Source organism: Anomalospiza imberbis, chromosome 1 (assembly GCF_031753505.1).
Source record: "Anomalospiza imberbis isolate Cuckoo-Finch-1a 21T00152 chromosome 1, ASM3175350v1, whole genome shotgun sequence".
In the NCBI taxonomy this organism is placed as follows: domain Eukaryota; kingdom Metazoa; phylum Chordata; class Aves; order Passeriformes; family Viduidae; genus Anomalospiza; species Anomalospiza imberbis.
In genome coordinates, this window is record NC_089681.1 from 139,201,193 (window position 1) to 139,222,221 (window position 21,029).

A 21,029-nucleotide genomic window follows, 5' to 3' on the forward strand; every position below is an offset into this window, starting at 1 on the left:
TTAACATGCCATGTATTTGAAACTACAACTTCTATAATAAAATAATCTTGAAAGCATTTTTAACAGCATACTGTTTTAGAATTGCTGGAATGGGAATAGTTTTCTTTTTTCATTTCTACTTAGTAGCAAAATAGATCAAGTCTTGATTTTGATGTGTTTCCACAGGTATATCTTGAAAGACTCTTAACTTATGCAGAGATAGATATTTGTCCAGCAAACTGGAAGAGAATAGTACTGGGGGCAATTCTACTGGCATCTAAAGTTTGGGACGACCAGGCAGTGTGGAACGTGGATTACTGCCAGATCCTGAAGGATATCACGGTCGAAGACATGTGAGTGAAGTTTGTTTATCTTTGTCAATGAATGCCAAGATCTGTCTCTGTGAGGGTGACAGGAAGCTCTTTCATCAATTGAATGAAGTTTGTATATTTGTGTTGTATCTAGCCATGGTGGATGCTGATAGGTGGCATGAGGTCGGCTTGACAGCTGCTTACATAGAAGATATGAATTATTTTTGTTTTCTGGTTGAAGTGTATTTTACCACTGGATATTCATGCACAATAATGAAAACAGATCTACAGAATATTTAAATGTATGGTTTGATAAAATTCCCCACATCCAGTGAGCCTGCATGTATTCACTTCACATAATTTACTGTCATGCAAATTCTCCATTCAGATGTAAATGGACATGTAAGGCAGGAAAGGAAATTATCTTAATGACCTTTAGATGATCACCCAGTTATTTATTGCCATTATTTAAAATGGATGCTTTTGGGTTTTGACATTTTTCCCCCTCACCCCTCAGTATCCTGCTGCATTAGTTTACAAGATGTTAAAAATCCAGACAGAATGAGGTTTCCAAAATAAAACAGGGAGATAAGATGGACAAGAACCAAAATCAGGCCCTTCACATTTTTGTGTGCAATATTATTCCATGCAGAATAATTTGCTAATGATTCCTTAACTGACTAAGTGGAATCTAAGTGATTTTGCAAAGTTAAATTTTTCCCCTTGATCCTTTTCTCCTGCTTTTTGAGTATTCAGTAGCAGTAAGGATCTCCCTCCATTCACATCTCCAAGGCAAATCTGGGTGCTTTTAAAGTGTTCCTGAAGCTGGGACATGAGCTGAAGTGCTGAACAGCTTGAAGCAGAGTCACAGGTTAGACTGTGCCATATGACAGTATTAATCAGGAATGGTTATAAATGTGAGGTTTGAAATCGATAATTCTCAGGGCTTTCCTTGAAGGCAGTGTGAAAGGAAACAGAAAAAGAGATTGTTGTTTCTGACAAACACATGTGATGGTGCTACTGTTAGAAGCTGCACTTGAGCTATGTAACACCAACACTCACATGGCAGACCTGTGCTCACATCAGCTCTCTTCTGCACTGCACATTTCCTAAGCCAAACTGTGATGAGTCCTTGTCCTCAAGGATTTTTAGTGTCTTACCCTTTCCTTAAAAGATTTTAGGATTCTCACAAACTGGAAAGCCAGCAGCCTCTGGGGAGCCTGAGCTCTCTATATGTACTTGGTGATGTAGTTCATGGGCTTTGTGTTTAGGGCTCTGTGTGAATCCCCAGCAAAGATTCTGGTGCTTATGTTCCTGCTGTCAGGTTTTCCAAATTTTGTTTCCCTTCTATCTGCAATGTGGTGGATTTTTTTTTTCCTTTCATATATTTTAGTTAGCTTGGACAGTACAGTATGATGATTTTGAAGTGTCTGGTTCTAAGCAAGACAGGGCCTTTCGTTGTATTAGTAAGGTAGAAGATCTAGGTCAAAAGCTTCAGTTTATGTGAATCATTCAGCATAAGTGTATCTTGCAAAGCATCAGGCAGACCTTTCAGGGTTTTATAAGTCAGCATCAGTGCAGTGAACTGTGCCTAAAAGTGAGTGGAGAACTTGGGAGTACTGAAGTGCAGTGGGTATCTGTAGTCATGTATGCAGCGTTACATTGAATTTCTGAGGAGTGGCCCAGGAAAGCACATGCTAAAGCAGTCTGAGGGAGATGTTAGGGGTAAGAAGGGTATGGTAGTTAGTTAAATTACATAAGTTCACTAAGAAATACATGTATGTTTTTGTCCTTTCTGACCTGTAGCTAATCTATTGATCCAACTTTGAAATCTTGCAGATAGGGGATGATAAGAAACTGAGGCTGTGTATTTGAGATTTTTGAGGGTACTCTTCAAATAGGGTACAGCCAATGTCTTCTGCCAGTAAAATAGGCTTTATATTATCAATTAACATAGAACTTTAGGCTTAGCTTGCAGAATGTACAATCTTGGCAGTATAAAAGGACATATAAAGGTTATATTTTGGTTTTATTTATAGACTATTTTTTACTTGGATTTTTAAGTTGGAATCTTCAACAGTGTGAATTTAAGCCAAAGACTCCATATCCAGATTTTAGTTAGTCTTTTAGTATTAATTAGCATTTATCATTATATAAACGTAGAATTTTGGCACAGAGAGTGAGGACAAAGAAGGACAATGCTTATGATGTAAGAATTATATAAGGGTAAAGAGTGAGAAGGAGAAAAATAATTCAGTGTTTAAAAACTACTGTACTAGTACTTTTTGTCTTCAGATCCTTCCTCTTCTACTGCCAGCTGTGCAACTTCTATTTCATATTCCTTGCACATTTGCACAGCAGTCAAAATGCAACTTATAGACAACATAATCATCAGTCAGTGCCCACTAGTAGCACAGCAGTGCAGTCTCTGGGCTCTTCAGCAAACACTGATAGCTTCCACTAGCCATTTATTTTTTTATTTCTCATATTTTGAATGTATCATATGTTCCTGCATAAGTATTAAGTAGGATATCTGAACAATTTATGAAAATTTCTAGTCCTTAGTTTTGTTAGTTGGCTTATTTCTCAATGTACTTTTTAAGGTATTGGTGTAGGTAATAATGTATTTGTATACCAGAGTTTTACAGGGTGGGAGCTCAAACAGGAGCTGTGTTCCTATCAGGTATTTTGACAAACATCTTTTGTTTAAATGCTGGAAAACATGTGAGAACCGCTGCGAATTTTGGTTGCATGTCTAAGGGAAAAATTACTGTATTCTGTTCATAAAGAGAGTATGATGAAAAATTCAGGTTTCCCATGACTAATTCTAAACAATTGATTATGAAGAGCTGCAGGGAGTAAATATGTTCTTCAGTAATTTGTGTTAGAGTAATTTGTAGTGTTTATGAGGGGAGCCTGACAAATTTAGGGCAGGGGTATGTGTGTTGTTGTGGCATAGCTGTGTGTGCAGACCCACCTAGTGGAGGTAAAGCAGAAACTACGAGAAAATTTTTTCCCTGCTAGGTTTTCCTTCCAAAATTGTGTTAGCGAAACTGATGAAGGTGCCCTTTCACTAGCAAAACTTGTATCTGGATTTGATTGGCATTGCAGTAGCAGCTGCAAGGTGCAGCATCTCTCCTATTCCTCATTGGTGTGAGTACACCGACAGAACTTGGTAGAGAAGGTCAAACCTTAGGCTGGGATAATTGCATATGGCAAGAATAAAAAAATGAACTTGGTTTATACCATTTGCAATTTAAAGTAAAATTACATTCAGAATGCACAGTCTGAAATACGTGTCCATGTTTATCTCCTTTCCACAGGAATGAGCTGGAACGCCAGTTTCTTGAGCTGTTACAGTTCAATATTAATGTTCCCTCCAGTGTTTATGCCAAGTATTATTTTGATTTGCGTTCCCTGGCAGAAGCAAATAACCTGAGTTTTCCCTTGGAGCCCCTCAGCAGGGACAGGGCATATAAACTTGAGGTAAGACTCTTTTTAGATTGCTCAGTGTTAAATATATAGGGGGATTAAGAATTTCTGTGCTGTTTCTCTCTTCCATCTCTTCCTAGATACTCCCATGAGATACTAGAATATCATGAGCCTGATTTTCATAATGGTTTTGTTTATGCTTTGAGTATTCATGGCTGTGGGGACAGCTTTTTGACCCAGTTTGCTTCATACCTTACCTTGCTTTCCCATTTCTTTTCAGTTGCAGTTGTCTATATTGGCCTTGTGAAAGTACCCACAAGTTTTATAATTATGGTGTTCAGAGTCTAGTGTTGTCCATTCATTTTGGTTTCTTAAAATTGATTATCCACCTTAAATGACAGAATATTAACAAATGTTACTGAAAATAGCTATTCCATGTTCTTCTGCAAGTGCTCAGTTTCATGTGGATCCAAGTTTATCTCCCATGGTGATTTTCTTAGTAAAGGGAGAACGGAAACGAGCACATGCCTTCAGTGAATAAGTCATGAATGCTTGCGAGATGTGGGTATCTCATATGCCAGAAGCACTGTTGGGTGGTCTGCACCTGTAAAATGCTGGGCACTGGGAATACCACAGACACAGGAGGGATTTAAATTATCAGCTACTTGTGGGCCCTTTGCAAGACTGCAACATATTTTTCCTAATTTTTTGGATATGTTTTTCAAATATGGGCATTATTGCACTGGGTGTGCATTTTGTTACTAATTTTGAAAATTTTCATTAGATGCTGGCTGCTTTTAAGGGTACACATCTTTAATTGCATAACAGCTTTGCATTGGAGGTTGTTTGCCTGTGGGATAGACTGAGCTTTGCATATTCTGAAATTCCCAGTGCTCCTGTGGAACAGGCAGGCAGTTCTATGCACATTTTTTGGGGGGGGAATGGTGCGTGGGAAGGTTAATTGACTTGTTTGTGACTCTAATGGGAGCTAAAAGTGGTGGAGAAAGAATCAAAGAAAATTTCACTTAAGATTTATTTCCCATTCTTTCTAAATATTCTTCCTAAATTGCACAGGTAGCTCCAATAAGAGTGTATGGAGTGTGATCTAAATTTGCATCAGATTTTCTTTCTATTCAAGAGAATATTAAAATAAAAATTCATTTGGATTGTAATCTTACTTGAAAAGAGATGTTTTACTGAGTCATGGGAGTCTTGATTTGAAGTGCTATTACATATATCAAAATTAAGGGAATTACTTTTTGATTTAGCCCACAGTTTCTTAAAACTCTCCATCTATATCACACACAATGTATAACAGCAGGTTACAAATGAATGTAACAATGATAGCTCCTAAAACCTTAGAAGAAAAGAAAAATGGGAAATGACTGTAAATAGCCAGAGAATAGTAGTAATTCTTCTGTACTAGCTAAAGAAAGGGCATATTTAAAAAAGAACTAATGGAATATTTTTTCAATAAATCTGTATTATTAAAAATTTCCCCATTGGGCATGCCAGCAGAAGTTGGCTGTAAATAACCCTGCTAGCCAGGGGATGTCTTCAGGGTAGAGAAGGAGTATCTGCTGTGAACCAGCTTGGTCTGCCGCCTCCTTTCCTCTATATTCTGTGGCCAGAAGGAAGGGAACTGCCTTGTTCCCTGGCAGTACGTGGTTGTCATTAGTGTGCCCTTGAAACTACTTGACAGCATAATTTATAGCCCAGTTCCCGGAGCACAGTTAAGCATTTAGCTTGCCAAGAGTCATCAAAATGCATTTGCAGCACTTCTGTAGTCTCTCGTGTGCTGTTCAGACCAGAGTTCTCTGTTTTAAAACAGTTGCCTGGATTGTCAAGTGGAGTAGATGTAGTACCACACAGGCTGTGACATTTTTGATACCGAGAGAAAAGCTGCAGTCTGTGGTAAAAGACAACAGCCTCACAGCAAATGTATTCATACAGTGGAAGGATTTGCCTTGTGTGATAAACTATAAAGACCTTGCTCAGTGCTAAGATTAAAGCAACTTACGGCATTTGAGATCACAAAAGCTGTTGCATAGAGAAATAGCTAAATTATAAGATATTTTTGCTATTTTTGCATTCTAAATCTATTTTTTATTATTTAAAGCAGAAGCATTAGATCTGACATGGCAGAATCTGCATTGTGATTACTGCAAACATCATAAAGTTGATATACCCATGATGATGAAAAAAAACACCCCAAAAAGTCCTAAAAGGACGAGGCTAGTAAGAAAGGTACCTCACCACAGGGAAATGCTGCACAAGATCCATCAGCTTAGAGGTGTTATGAGAGATTGCAGTACTTGCTAAAAATTACATCATTTTCTCAAGCATCTGCAGGGGATGTTTTCTCTTATTTAATCTTCTCAGAATCGACACTTAAAAAGCAGCTTTGTCTTTTAAATAACAAAATGAAAGGAATTTTTTTTTCTTTTTTACCTTTTAATTATCTGTGGACTGAAGTGTCCTGGATTTGTTATACCAGTCCACCTAGTAGCCAGAAACCATTTTTATGAACCCTCTTGGTTTTTTTTACTCCTGTTCTATGGAATCAGGCAGGTTAAAAATGGCAAATAAACTTTCATTAGATCGTCCACTCTGTCCACCTGCCAATGTTGTTTGTTCCAAACAGCATATGTTATAGTGTGTTTTGTTCTTTCTTTTAATTATGTCAAATGTCAAGGCTTCCTTTGCTTTTCCTGAGACCTGTTTTCTAATATGGGAGAATTTTTTCTCCTAAGAAGGTTGTTTGGTGTCCAGCCTGAATCCACTATTTCCTAATTTCCTACTCGTACACATGTATTTTCTCCCATGTACTGAGCTAAATATGAGTCAGATTCTGCTCTTTGGGTTAAGTTGACAAAACGTGTCTGTCCTATTGCTGCTTGTGATCTTAGCACTGTGCTTGTTTCAAGGTTAGATTTTCTGAGAGCATTCATTAGTGCACTCCCAGTTTAACTGATGTTGTTAGGATGGTACTTGAGCACATAGTTCAAACCCTTTGAAATATGTGCTGTTTTCCTGACCCTAAAGAGATATAGTCCCATGGTTCAAACAGACAAAACCAGGAGAAAAATATGTAAGTTACAAGCAGAGACGTGTCTTTATATCTCTTCAGCTTTCCAGTGTCACAGTGACTTGATTGCAGTTCTGTGTGCTTGTATGTTCAGAACCCTCAAAGCCAACAAGAAAAGGAAGAGCAAAACAGATCAAAACTCACCTTTTTGGGTCTTAGGAGTAACCAGTTGTGCTTTTCTCATGCTTTATAAATTAAGGAGAACTACCTGCTCTTTGTCTCTGCTCAGTTTCCTCTGGTTTGTCAGTTTTTGGAGGGTGTGCAGCACTCACAGTGCCTTTGTGCATACCTGATAGTGACCCCATAACCAGCTGTGCTGCTTTCCTGCCCTTCACAAACTGCATGCAGCCAAAATTTGTAGTGCTGCTTCTACTATTACTACTACTACTACTACTGCCATTCTCCAGCCTTCTTTCTCCTTACTTGTCCCCTCTTCCAATGATGGAATCTCTACAAGAGACATATAACTCAGCAGAGGAACTGACTTTAGTTGTGTATGCATAGGTATAATGGAAGAATATATATGTGTATGCATTCTAGCTGAATACATACATTATAGCCAAGTCCAACAAAATTTCACATGATGGATTAGTGTTGTTGGTTTTTAGGAATGTTTTGATTTGACATGAGAAATGGGCCCTTGCAACTGCCAAAAATTGGTTTCTTTTTCTAGCAATAAAAGCAACAGAATTATCATGTGATAGAAAGGTGATTATAGCTATTTTGATTTATTTTAACTGAAGGACAATAGTAAATATTTACAATTTTCTGCTTTTCCTGTTTCCCCATATGTTATACTAAAGTTGACTAACTACCTTGCCAAGTATGCTCCAAATGTTGGTTTTCTAACTTACTTGCAGATGAAGAGGCATCTTTAGATACAGAGTTGCTTTAAATGGCAGTGTGTTTCTTATCCATATGATTCATCAGCATAGCCTAGAGATGCCAAATATTAAGTGCCACTTCCAAGCAACATTTCATTTTGTCTGACCAAGTGCCAGAACAGAAATTTTCCTGTGTCACACAGGCAATTTTGAAGTGATTACCTTCTCTGACTGTTGGATGCCTAAGGTAATAGTCTGATTTGGCAGCTGAAAAAAGCTGAGCTCCACCTAAGTTCACCCCTTTGTCATGCCTTGGCACAGTATTTCACAGATAAATATTTTTAACCTATTGAATTTTAAATCTGATTGAATTGCAGAAACTCTCTTAGTCCATCAAGTTCCTGGTTAAATTAAATAAGGTTTTATTGAGGAGTTTTAAGTGCATGAAGTTACAGTCTAAGAAACAATATGAATACTTGCAGTTTTCAGTTAAAAAGTAGCAACTGATCTTTTGGTGGTGGTAGGTTTTATGCTGTTCTGGGGTTTGAGTTTGTTTTGTTTAGTTTAGTTTTGTTTTCTAATTTAATGATGTTTTGTGGCTGGCTTGACCAGAGCATTAGGTGAACTCAGATGTATGAGTTGTGTGCTTCTGCCATACATGGCTCTGGTCTTTGCAGGACTATTCAAATTAAAGGACTCTTCACTGCTACAATTTTCTGTGCTATAGAGGTAAAGATCAAGAGAGAAAATGATGAACCATGGAGTAAGGATGTTTAATTATTTGTAATGCCTTGTGTTATAATCAAACACTTCTACTGGGTTTGTTTGTACAGTACTCTTTATTAAACATCTTATCTTAAGGCACAACTTGAAAGCATTCCTGAGTAAATAAAAAATGCTGCTTTAGTTTGTCTTATTTTTGAATTTGACCTTGAGTGCTCCTTGCAGTGAGCTTTCTCTGCAGCTCTGCAGTTTGATTGCCAGAGTTAACATCTCTACTGATGCCAACCACAGCCTGTCCTAGCCATATGAACTCTAATAGACAGGCTATTTTAGGGAACAGTAAATTCATGCATGTGAGGTCCATAATAAATACTATTTTTAAACTTGGCTAAAGTCAGTAGAAGAAACATCAAACATTAATTTCAGTATAGCATAAAAGGAATTGAGACTTGAATAATATTTGTCTCTCTCTTCAAAAAGTTTAAAAATTACTGTGTATTTATAACATGAATTAAATTATTCTGAATATGAGTTTCATTTCCCTATGGAACTATATAAGATAGCCTGGTCACCTAGAAATGATCATCTGCTTCTGAAAGGTGAGTTAACATCAGCTCAGGAGGCAAAGCAGGGTGAGTGTTCTGCAAGACCATTTCTCAACAGAGAAAAATACAATTACTACAAGATTTTTAGGAAATAAAATATTTAGGAGCCACCCAATTTTTAAATTCTCCAAATACACTTACAGTTTCTATAGTTGTTTTATTAAGTTTTCCATGATTTTTCACCTATGAAGGATGATGCACCAATTACCTTGTAGAAATGGATAAGCACTGCCAGCTCCCTCAGTGAGGTTTGTGATGGTTCACCTTCAAAGAAAAGGCTTGGGGTATGCCGGGTCCCTCTGCTGCCATGTGAGGCAATGCAAGCCTTTCTTCCAAGACGAATGAAATGAAAACTAGGATTTGAGGAGAATGTCTTCATGTGTTTATGTGTTTTGCTTAATGAAATGACTTTTGTAATTCCCCCCTGTATGTAGAAATCTGCATTTAGTCTTGCTTTACCTGGACAGCTGTGGGCAGTGCCACTGAGGGCTTTTCATCTTTTCTCTTGCAGGCCATTTCTCGCCTGTGTGAAGATAAATACAAGGACTTCAGGAAAGCTGCAAAGAAGCGGTCGGTCAGTGCTGACAATCTGACTGTGGTTAGATGGTCCCCTGCTATTATCTCCTAACAGAGGAGACTGGAATATTCCTACGGACGTACTGTTTCATCCATCCATTTTTTTCAGATTGGGCTGGGGGCGCGGGGATAAAGAAAAAAAGACTTTTGATTTTTTAATTTTTAAATCTGTCAAGCTGCCTTTACAGTGCCTCCCCATTGTGTAGCACACAAGTGAAATACCTAACGGAAGGAGAAATGGAGAAATCGGTGTTCGGGAGAGAAGATTGGCAACAATTATTTTCTCACTTCCACTAACAGCTTTACACTTTTATGAGGAAACAGCAAATCGGGTGCTTGGAAGAAGAAACAAAAAAATGAAGTAGAGGCAGAAAAATATTTAAGAACGCTGCCATTTTCTATTATACTGTACTCATGAAGGGAAATGGCAGCATGAAAAAAAAACATGTAGTCAGATGACTGTGCACTAGAGGAATGACATTGGGAGAGTTCCATCCTAAAGGTTTCTCTTAATATCTTTTTTTGTTGTTGTTGTTGTTTTTTTTTGCATTCCTCATTGCTGCTTCCCAGGATAAATTCTTCCCCTTGCACAGCAGGAAATACAAAGTCTGTATTTACAGTAGCACAAGCCCCTGAATAAATAGCGTTGGGTTTTTCACTGCACTTTTCTCTGTAACCTGTCTTATTAGCATTATTCTTCTTAATTATTATGCATATGTTACATTTCTTGTATGCCTTTTATTGTATTTCAAAAGAGAGAACTTGACCATAGTGCTGAACCAAAAGTGTGTACAGGGATCAGAAGATCTTTGTAATTTCATGATGTGTTTTATTTATAGTATACTTGGGTGCGTGTGCCTTCCTGAGTTCTTGGAATCATTTATTTTTCCGTAATGTAAAGATACAATTGTTAAAGACTTGAGATGATGATAAGACTTGGGCCAAATCTCTGAAATTTGCAACAGATCTTGTGATCCTTTTTGCAGATTTTCATAACATTAGAAGTTTAGCAGAATTCATCCATTTTGAAGGAATTTTTTTTTTTTTTATGGCCTGACAAGTTCATTCCTTCACCTCCAGGTCCATTGTTGCAAGCAATATTCTCAATTTTTATATGTTTACTTTAAATCAAAGTGAGTCTGTTTGTATAAAATAAAAAATAATAAAAAAAATTGTTCCAATGAGAAGGCCTGTAGAAGAGCAGAATGGAAATCTTAACAAGGTATCTGTCACAAGGAGATTCTATTTGGAAGCTAAAATACAAACCCTCATGTTTTTCAGTGTAGGTGCTTATAGAAATTAAAAGTAAATGAACTGTGAATATAATTTCCAACTCAGATTATGAAACTCCTTTGTTGTTATTATTATTTTGCTCTTACTGTGGCTGTTCCCCCCCCCCTTGGCAATTGTAAGAACCTTTTATACAAAATAACTTGTCAGTATAAGCATATTTGCTTCATAACACCGCAGGGTGATTTTTTTTCCCTTTTCCCCCAGTTTTTGTTTTGTTTTTTTTTTCACAGTTTAGAAAGATTCAGCTGAAAGCTCTCAGTTCCCTGAAATCTGTCCTTGTGACTATCTCTGAAGGGAATGGCAGCAGATGTCCCTGATTTGTGCACTACTGTTGTAACCCAGAAAGATTCCATGTTTGTTTTGTTAAGCCCTATGGGCTTGTAGCTACCTGGGGGCCCAGAGTTGCGCACTTGACTCCCAGAGCGATGCTAATCCGGGCCCTCCAGGCAGGGAGGCACCACAGGATGGAAGCAGTGGAACCAAGCAGTTTCCTGTTAGCTTTCCAATGTGATTTCTTTAGTTTGAGACATGAAGGCTTTGTCCATAAATTCTCCTGATGTTCTTTGGGCCATTAAAATAATCTAATTCTCAACACTTCTTGTTGTGCCAATGCATCAGAACTGTGAGTATCCAAGTCCATTTTTCCCTTGAACATGGAATGTAAGGCAAGTGTTTATAACAAATTACAGCATTTGAAAACCTCTTTACAGATAGTATCAAAAGGTACATTTTCAGAGCATTTGAAATTCATCCTTTATAAGCATAAATTTAGGCTTTAAAATATGTAAAATATTTTGATTTATCAACACTTTGCTAAACTATTTTCCATTTAACTTGATATCAGGAATATTGGTTTTATCCATTTCTGGGTGATAGAGATATGAACTTTGGATTATGTAAAGATATCAATGCATCTACTATAATTTTTGTGAAGTTTATTAAACTACTTTAAAGATTGTATAGTCTATTTATTGTATGTATGTACATACAGTCTGATACTTTAAAAAGTGGATTCCGTAAAACCTGGCTCAGTCTTGTTTAGACTATTGAATATCGTTTTAGCCTTGTGCACTGGACTCTACCTCTGTATAGGAGAATTTTCCATATTCTTAATTAGTACTGATTCTGTGATTAACTTGGTTATGTTTCTTGCACTAAGAATTAAAAAAAAATCTGCTCTAAGTGTGGATTTTTTCTTTAGTTTTACCATATGAATCCTCTACATTTAGATGGATGTTTCTTTCCCTCATGGTTATAGAATAATTCTTTGCTTTTTATTCTGGTTTGTTCCAGGGTTGCCAAAAAAAATACAGTACTTGTCAGTAAATCTGAAAAGTGTCTTTTGTTTGCAAGGTATCCTATACCAGGTAATTAAAAATGAATTATTATTTAGGCTTATGTTGTATTTAGTGTAGTTTTTTCAGCATTACTGTATGGAAAATACCATTGCAAAGTTAGAGAATCACTGGAGATGTAAGAAGGGAGGAGAACCATAAAACATTTTGATTAACAGCACAAAGACATTGTGTTTTGCTGTAAATGTTTTCTGGATTAAGGTTTTCATTATTGCTTTGGTCACCGGCTCAGAGCTGAAAAGGTGTAGGAGATATAATAAACCTGTCCCTTCAAGTATCATTGTCTTAATGAATTATTTTTATATGTTGAGCCAGTGGGCCACTTGTTTGGTCATTTATATGTTGATAATTGGATCAGTATTTGAAAAAGGCATCTTGTAAGGTTTTAATCATTCATCTGTATGCAGCCCAGAGTTGTAGCCATAATTCCTCTTTCCACCTGCAGACCTCTTTATATTTGATTTGCTGTTTGTATTTCATGTTTTGTCAGTGACATATATCATTCTGACAGACACTGTCATGTGGGACTGGGAGCACTGGAGTTACGGGATGAAGTGCAAAAACAAAATGGTCAAATCACTTTTTTCCACCTTCCACAAATCCAGTCAGCTCTTCATATGATGCATGTTTTCTGTTGCTAAAAATATACAAAATCCTATCCTATAGCAGGATAAAGGTTTTAGTTTGTTAAGGATTTTTCTTAGATTAGCATATATTGCATAATTGCTGTTTACATTTATGTAGTCTGAACTAAGACTTTGTGTTTTAACACCTTTCTCTCCAGCTCCCCTAATGCCAGAAATCTTGGCTATAATATAAAGATTAGAAGTAATAAAAACCTCATCAGAAAAGGGTAATGGTGGCAGATGACAGAATGACATCTGGTAGTGCTGGCTATATATAAAAATAGCAGTATGTGGGAGGGGATGGAGGAACTGAAAGAGCAGAAAAAAACCCCAAAATCTTAAAACCTGAAGCAACAAATTATTTACAGTCATCCTTAGTTGGTAATGAGCATTTCATTTCCCAGTGACATGTTTAAACTCCTAACTGAAGTGCTGCACATCCTCTGCGGGCTTGTGTTGCTCTCTGCTTCTTCTTGGTCTTCATGTGGAATTCACTCAGCCTAGCTTTTAGTACTTTCCTCACTTCTGTGTAAAACACATTTTTCTGTAATCAGGAATTTTTTTACTTGAATTGACAGTTGTTGGCAACATTTGCCTACTCTGCGGTGAAGTTCCCACTTCGTGTCTCAGACGTGTTCTGAGAAATCAGCTCAGCTATAAACACAAACATGCCTGTGTGAGTTCACCTAGATGTATAACCAAAGTGCAGTAAGTGTCTTTCTGCTGTTTTTGTCTTTATTCTCATCAACTGAACTCCATCTTGAGGAAACCACAGAACTGGTGAGACTGAGCTGCATGAACTGAAGGTAATGATGGCGGATGTATAGCAACCACTGTTCTGTGAAAATGCTTTAAAAAGGGAAACAAGATTTAGAAGAAAAGCTGCTGCTTATAAGGAAAACAATAGTGATAGCAGATGTAGATTATGATGTTGAAAAGGATTTTTTCATAGTGTGTGAACCTGCTTTTCTGGATCTTATGAGCATCCACAAAAAGTAACTGCTGCGTTGCAGAACCACAGCTTGAAAAGGACTGAATGCATTGAGGGCATTGTGGCACTGGAACAGGTTGCTGAGACAAGCTGGAGATGCCCCATCCCTGGAAGTGTTCATGGCAGGAGAATTTGAACTAAATTATCTTTAAGGTCTTTTCCTAATCAAGTTTTTCTATGATTATATCCAAGAAAGCCAGACTCGAGTTTATTTCTTGCCTGGCCTGGATCACTGTGCTCTTCCCACTGAAGAAAGAAGCAACAGGATGGCAAATTGAAGAAAGGCAGGTGACAGAGCAGGACAAATATACTGTACTTCTAGTGCTCCTTCTAGAATAGTTAGCCTGATGCAACTTGGTGTGAAAAAAGAGGGTTGTTGTTCCATGCCCTTTACACCATGTGTAATGTGATTTGGTATTATCAGCAGAGGCTTTCAGCTGTTACACCTGGAGATACTGTTTGGTGAAGATATGCTAAGCAAGCTTCTTGGTGTGGTGAAATGTGGCTGTATACCTATGAGTTGTCCAGAACCTCTATTAAGAGTTTGTAAAGCTCAAGATGTCAATGGTCCCTACAGATGGAGAACAGCAAATAACAACAAAATGTCAAAAATTGTATTTTATAAAATACAATTTTCCAATGTACTTACCTCATTTACTTAATGTACCTGATTTAATTTCAGACCTTTTTTCCTTGCATCTCTGACACATAGACTGGGGTGCTGTGGTAACTAATGCAGTAAAACTTTGAAGCTGGAAAATCTCTGAAAATAGCACTGCCACCCCTTTGAATTCACTGGCAGTGAAGTGAATCCTCAAAAACCAAATGAAGACTTAGTCGTGTGACATGAGGGCTTCTCTAAACAGGTATTAGAGTAAGACATCACCTTCATGTAAGAGATTCCACAGCACACTTAAGTATAGAGCTAATTCTTCTCTTAGCTGTAGCTTTCCTTGCTTCACTGCTCTGGGTTTTCATGCCCCTGTGCTTTAGATGTTAATATAAATTACTCTCCATGGAAACAGTATCTTGGGAACTGGCAGCTGTGATACCCTTGCTGTCTTATATTTAAACAATACAGATCATCCTGTGGCCACATACTTCTCTTTCATGTATTTCAGGCAAGTGAAGCATTCTGCTGTAGGAAAAGGAGAGGCCAAAAATATGGGGATTGGTGTGCTAGAAGGGCTATGAGGCACAATTCCATTTGTATATTTTTAAAATAGTCCAGGAAATAAAGATGGAGAAATGTATTTGTACTTTCTGTACTCTCAATACCAAAAGGCATTGATGATACTTTCAGAAATGTGATGGTGTTAAATCTCTCAGGCAAAGAGTTTAAGGGATTATTCAATGGGACAGGAGATGCAGAGTGTTTTTCATTGATCTGGGGAGGAGGAAGACCAGGCTGTACTGAGCAAAATGGTACAGAAGAGTATGTAAAATACATACACCAAATAATCTTGAACATCGAGCATTAGAATGGCAGAACTAGCTTGATGCTGGTACACGATTTCAGTGTTTGGAAAGTGTTGGTGGTCACCTTACTTCCATAATAACATCCTTTTCCTTTTGTGGCCTTCCAGTACAAGGCCATTCTGTGTAGGCAACAGCTTAGTACACACTGTTAATTATTAGAATATAATCAGTAATACTTGAAGGTAGACTTTACCAAAGAAGCATTAAATAAAAGAAGTAATAAGAGTTCCTGTTAAGAACAAAAGCTGCAGGGGATAACCTGATGCTGCTGTGGGGCTTCATCAGTATGAGCATTAAGTAATGAGAGTCTCCTGCTTGTGACAGCTCTCAGTACATGTCAGTCCCACTTCTGAAGTCACAGGTTGGGAAGGTGAGAATTGCAGAGAACAGCCTCCTACCCCCCGTCCCCTGGTAATAGCAACCCAGCCCCAAGTCCTTTGTAGTTACAGTAGTTTTGCACAGCAGAGTTTTGAACAGAGGTGGAAAATTTTCTTCCAACTTACATCATTGCTTTGCACAAAAGTAAGAATGGTTTAAATGCGTACATCACCACCAGCATTTGTAATGTTAAATATTTAACTTATTACTGCCAACAGGTATGTACCTTACACTCTGAATGTCCACAGTCTGAATGTGCTCTCTACCAGTGCTTTATAGTGCACCTATTCTAAGTCTGTCCTCTGAGAAACTAGAGGAATGATTCTCATAACCTAGGAAAATAGTTGGTGTATCTTGATAATTTTGAATGCTGTCAGGTAAGGTGATCTTCCAGATTTGCCTGATTGAAGGCTTCGGATCAATGGTTCCTTCAGCTGAACAGAAATAAATACTTCAAAGCATAAAGTGACAGTACTGACTTCATCTAGAGAAACTGTGGTCATGTCACCCTGACACCAAGCTTCAGTGATCGAAGGACTGGCCTGATTCTTCTTCCCCATTTAATCATGAATCCCAGTGAGAACATTGTCGGTGTTTCTGACCTGTGAGAAATCTAGACTCTGAAATCGTTGCTTTTCTGTGGTGGCCTGTCATTTTGGTACATCAGAAAGGCTTTTTTGTTCTGGTCTGTTTTGCTGGCATGTGGCAGAACAAAGTTGTTCTGCCCCTTAAAGTGTGCACATAGCTGAACCATGTGTTAGCTGAAATTGTGTGCTCAGACATCTGATTCCCAGCTGTGACATTTTCCCTTAACCTTTTCTAAAATAATTTTCTCTTAGAAAAAGGAACCAGGGCAAGCAATCAGTTTTAAGCTTTCTCCAAAATGTATAGCAAATCAGCATCTTAATTTTTCTATTTCAGATTTTTTTTATAATTTCAGACTTGAGCTTTTCCTTGACTATTCAGTACATGTATGCATGTGAGCATTTATTTTTGGTTTTAATTGCATTAGATAAGGAATTTCTATGACAGTTGCTAATAGAAAAAGCAATTATTTAAAATGTCATTTGAACCTGTTGTTTGCCCGCTGAGGAATGCATTTATCTTTCACTTACTAAGAACAGGTAAATCCAGTGGTACAAGATTGCAGATTTTTGCCCCGTCAGCTTCATCCTGTTACCTGAAAAAGGAACTTTTAACCGTTTTCCAGTATTCATAAGAAATTTTACATATTTCTAATACTTTCAGTATAAACTGAGAGCTTCAGAGGATTAGGGGTGCAGAGAACAAAAGAAATCCGTAGCTTTAATTTCCAACAATTAGAGAAAAAAAATTACAGCAGATTCTAGTATCTATCTCTCTCAGCTTTTCTTCCTAATAAAGTGTCCCTAGAAACAGCTGCAGCATCTGTTGCCGAATGTCCTGTGTTCTCCTGAATGCAGGATTTCTTAGGATTTGAACAGAAAGCCCCAACCCCATCAACCCTTTAAGACCTGAGGTGCATTCCCAGGGAAATCAGGCTGAAATGCAATATAAAAAGGTGAGCGATACAGGAGGGTGGGGGAAGAGGATCTCTTGGGGCAGTGGAAAAGTGCCCTTGAGCTGAGTCAGCACCAGACTGAGGAAGTAGGTGAGGAACTCAGGCTTCCCACCCCACAAGTTCCTTACCCTCATCCTTGCAGCCTCAAGCCTGAGCTGCCACTCTGGGCATTGAAACAATTGAATTCTGTGAGTCCGCACTGGTTTGTGCTATCAAGTGGATGTGTGGGACACAGGTAAGTGAAACTGGGTCAGTATGACCAGGCAGCCCCAGTGCACCTCTCACCTAACGCAGATTTGCAGCTGGTTTTCATGCAGCTGGTTTTGATGCATGGATCTCATGCATCAATCTCTGCATCTTCCTGGCCTCCTCCTGTGCTGTACCTGCCACTGCGGGCTGTGCCGCTGTCTGGGATCTGCCTGCTGGCAGAGCTCCTGGCACTTCTAAACACACCTGGCTGGGCCTCCTCCCTGCTCCAGCATGTGATATTTGCATGAGCAGCCATGCCTCTCGGTGTTAGATCACACAGATAATTGGTAGCCACCACAGAATGGTTTGGGTCAGAAGGGAACCTCAAAGATCACCTAGCTCCAGCCCCTGCCATGGGCAGGGACACCTTCCACTGGCCCAGGTTGCTCAGGGTCCCTTCCAGCCTGACCTGGTTTCATTGGTTTATCTGCACATTCTTCAGCAGTGTATTTAGTGAGGTTTGCGCATTACCTCAGTGGCCAGGCAAGATGGAAGCCTCATCGTTTCCACGTGTGTAACAACAGCTGCCCTGAGAGCAGAGGCAGAGCTCACCTGAGGGACTGTGGGTTACTTTATCAACATTAGAAGAGCTGAAACCTCTAAACCTGAGGGATGAATCATATAATTGCTGAAGGCAGGAAGGAATGGTAGGGGACCACATTACTTGAACTGAAAATTGCTTTTGCTTATCTGAGCATCACAACCTGGGACAGGAATTCCTGCAGATCAGAAACAGGGGTCTGGGGGATTCTGCCACAAACCTCTAACAGGAGAATTAGTCCATACTAATGAGTCCATGTGTAGCTGTAACATTAAAGTGAAAAACTTTGTCCTTCTGATTCTTTCTATGTGAAAAACCACATTATTACTGTGGGGGAATGCATTTTAAGCATGTCCTGAAGCACTCATGCTAAATTTCAAAGATGTAAGACCTTCTAAAGTCTATATTTTTGCATATAAATGACTGTGGCCATTGAAAGAAAGGTCAATCATCTTATATATACATAAATACGACATAACTTCCTTTGTCATGTACATAAAAGAATACAGTTTATTCAGGAATGCAGATATATAATATACCATGATTCTGTTTAGTGATTTATTGGATTGATTCCCTAGAAATGAAAACATCATTGGCAAATTGTGTGGGTTAATGTACTTAAACAACTGCTCTTTGAGGTGTTTCCTAAGAGTTTTTGGATGGCCTACATATTTTGTTCCCCAGGAAGGGAAGTGAAGACAGTCATAAGAGAAAGCAGCAAAATGTAAAAAATGTGGGGGGGGGGGAAAGAGGAGAAACTGAAATAGTAACAGCAGTTAGGAGGCACAATGCAGGTCACAAGGGAATATATCCATAAATATTTGTGGCCAGTTGTCTGGGGTTTGCCAGCACTCAGCCCACTACACCAGTTAAAAGAACTAATACAATTTTTAATAGTGTCAGGAACACAGTAATTGGTAGCAATTTTGTAGATTAGATTAAAATGGCAAAGTATCTGTCATAATGCAGAGGAGGCAGAAAGATTGAGCTAATGGCCCCATTTTGTCTTTTTGTGCTGTGTTTGTGCCTTGCTGTAGTAATAAAATTTAGTTTCTGTTACTGGTACTGAAAGAATTTTCAGTGGAAAGTATTTGATATCTTGCAGTGACAAAATCTCTTTGCCCACGTGGTCTGAAAGGTTTGCTGAGGCAAAGGTGGTTGGCTGGAGGTATTTCTCAGTCCTGAGGGGGAGCCACCTCTGGAAAAAAGCTTAAGGAGAGCAAATGTAGAAATGGGAGGTGGTTTATTTTGTTTTTGTGCTGGGCACAGTAAACTGAGAGGCTGAATTGCTGTGCAAGGGATGGGTAAGTAAATGGGACATAATCAGTGATCCCTGCTCCTTCATGGAAAATAGCCTGTCACACTATCATTGAGAAACAAACAGGACCTAAATGGGTGTTCTTCCCTCCAGGCACACAGGTTGTGGTAACTGGGAGTGGGGCTGTGGCTGAGCCTCATCCCAGTGGGCACAGCTGTGAAAAGCAGGTGAGCAGCACTGACAGCAATGAGCCATGGAGTGCCCAGGGGCACTGACCAGCCACCAAAGGGAACAGAGGGCACACAGGTGCAGTGCATGAGCATGAGGGTACAAAAGGTTGGGCTAAAGAACAAGAAGGGCAGATTCTTGCAGCCTCCTGAAGTGGTAAGGTGTTGCTGTGTATGGGTTGAAGCTTTCTGAAGTTGTATGGTGACACTGTGTGTTGTGACCATCTTGACTGGGACATGTGCTGTGGCTTATGCTGTGACACTTCCTAATTTCTGCTGTGTTTTACCTTCCTAACAAAACCCCAGTAGGATGTTTGCCAGTGCATTTATCCATCATGTGAGGTTTCTTTGCCTCTGGACAACACTGGAAGCTGCTCCAAGGTAGGGAGCAGTGCTGTGTGTTCCCTGCCTGCCATGGGGATGGGTCCTGTGGAGAAATCCACTCTGGATCATTCTTGTCTGTTTTCCTTTGCTCTCTAAAACATTGGAAAAAATCCTTCAGGGTCCTTGTTGCCCTTTTGATGTTGTGGTAAAAAATTTCAAAGGAATGAATGACAGTGGAGTATTGAACTCCTATTAATTTTACTAAGAACTGAGCCATTGAGCTAAATTTTATGATGCTTTTCTCTTTAAAACAAAAAATCCTGGTTGATAGAATACACAGAATGTAAATGCTATTGCAGTTTAATGAGGGAATTCCTTGGGTACTGCCCAGTATGTGCTGAGTTCATTAGTAATGATTATTAAAAATGGCTCTTGGAAGAAAACAAAGCAGAAACAATGGAAACTGTAGGCACCTGGTATGATAGGAGTGCATTGTAAAGCAAAGGTTTGGGGCTGAGGGCATATTCAAATCCTGAAATAAAAATTTGGGGTAATTTTTCCTAATGTTGTGGAGGTTGACCTATCTGAATTTTGTTTAAATGACTTTTTACAAGGCCACACTATACTTAAACATACAGACTATTAGCAGGTCGCAGTTTAAGGTCAAAACAAACCTCATAAAACCATAAGGTGATGTGCATCTCATAAAGGTGAGGTGCAAAAACTCAGTTTCGTGTTATCCTTTAAATGGCCAGATGTACATAAGTTGTACATTCTGATATTGATGCAATAAATCTAATAATTATTTTGTCTATTAAGCTGTGAGTAGCAACTATGAGGAGTATTAGATTTTTCCCTTCATTGTTCATTAAACATGGCTGAAGATCAAAATTCCTCATTCTGAAGCAGTATGATAGATGTACGCATTCTTTTTAGACAGAAGTACTCTTCTGGATAAGGATTTTATTATGCACAGTATACAGCTTTTATTTGTCTAAAGCCATATTTTCAACACAAAGATGAGACTTAATACAATGTACTTTTTGACTTCTGCATAGGAATGAATTTGACTTGAAAATGACATTTCTTCACGTGTTAGAAGAAATCCACAATTGGGACTGCCTGCAGCGGTTCCTGAAGTTGTATGTGAATTAGAGGGGGGAAAATCGATTTTCTCTTTTCAGCTTCCTTCTTTCATTTAGCATTTTCCCCTGTGCTTGGTTTAATGAC

General features: G+C 38.5%; 1 protein-coding gene across 7 annotated transcripts in view; it reads left to right on the forward strand.

Moving 5' to 3' along the window:
• CCNY (cyclin Y) overlaps positions 1-12,463 on the forward strand; it is a 119,976-nt gene extending 107,513 nt beyond the window's left edge. For all 7 annotated transcript variants that reach the window (XM_068173591.1, XM_068173647.1, XM_068173600.1 and 4 more), the window contains 3 exons: positions 166-332; positions 3,614-3,776; positions 9,474-12,463. In XM_068173591.1, coding sequence (XP_068029692.1) covers positions 166-332; positions 3,614-3,776; positions 9,474-9,590 — 447 coding nt within the window. In that variant the 3' untranslated portion in view covers positions 9,591-12,463. The remainder of the gene's footprint in view (positions 1-165; positions 333-3,613; positions 3,777-9,473) is intronic.
• The last annotated feature ends 8,566 nt before the right edge of the window (positions 12,464-21,029 follow it).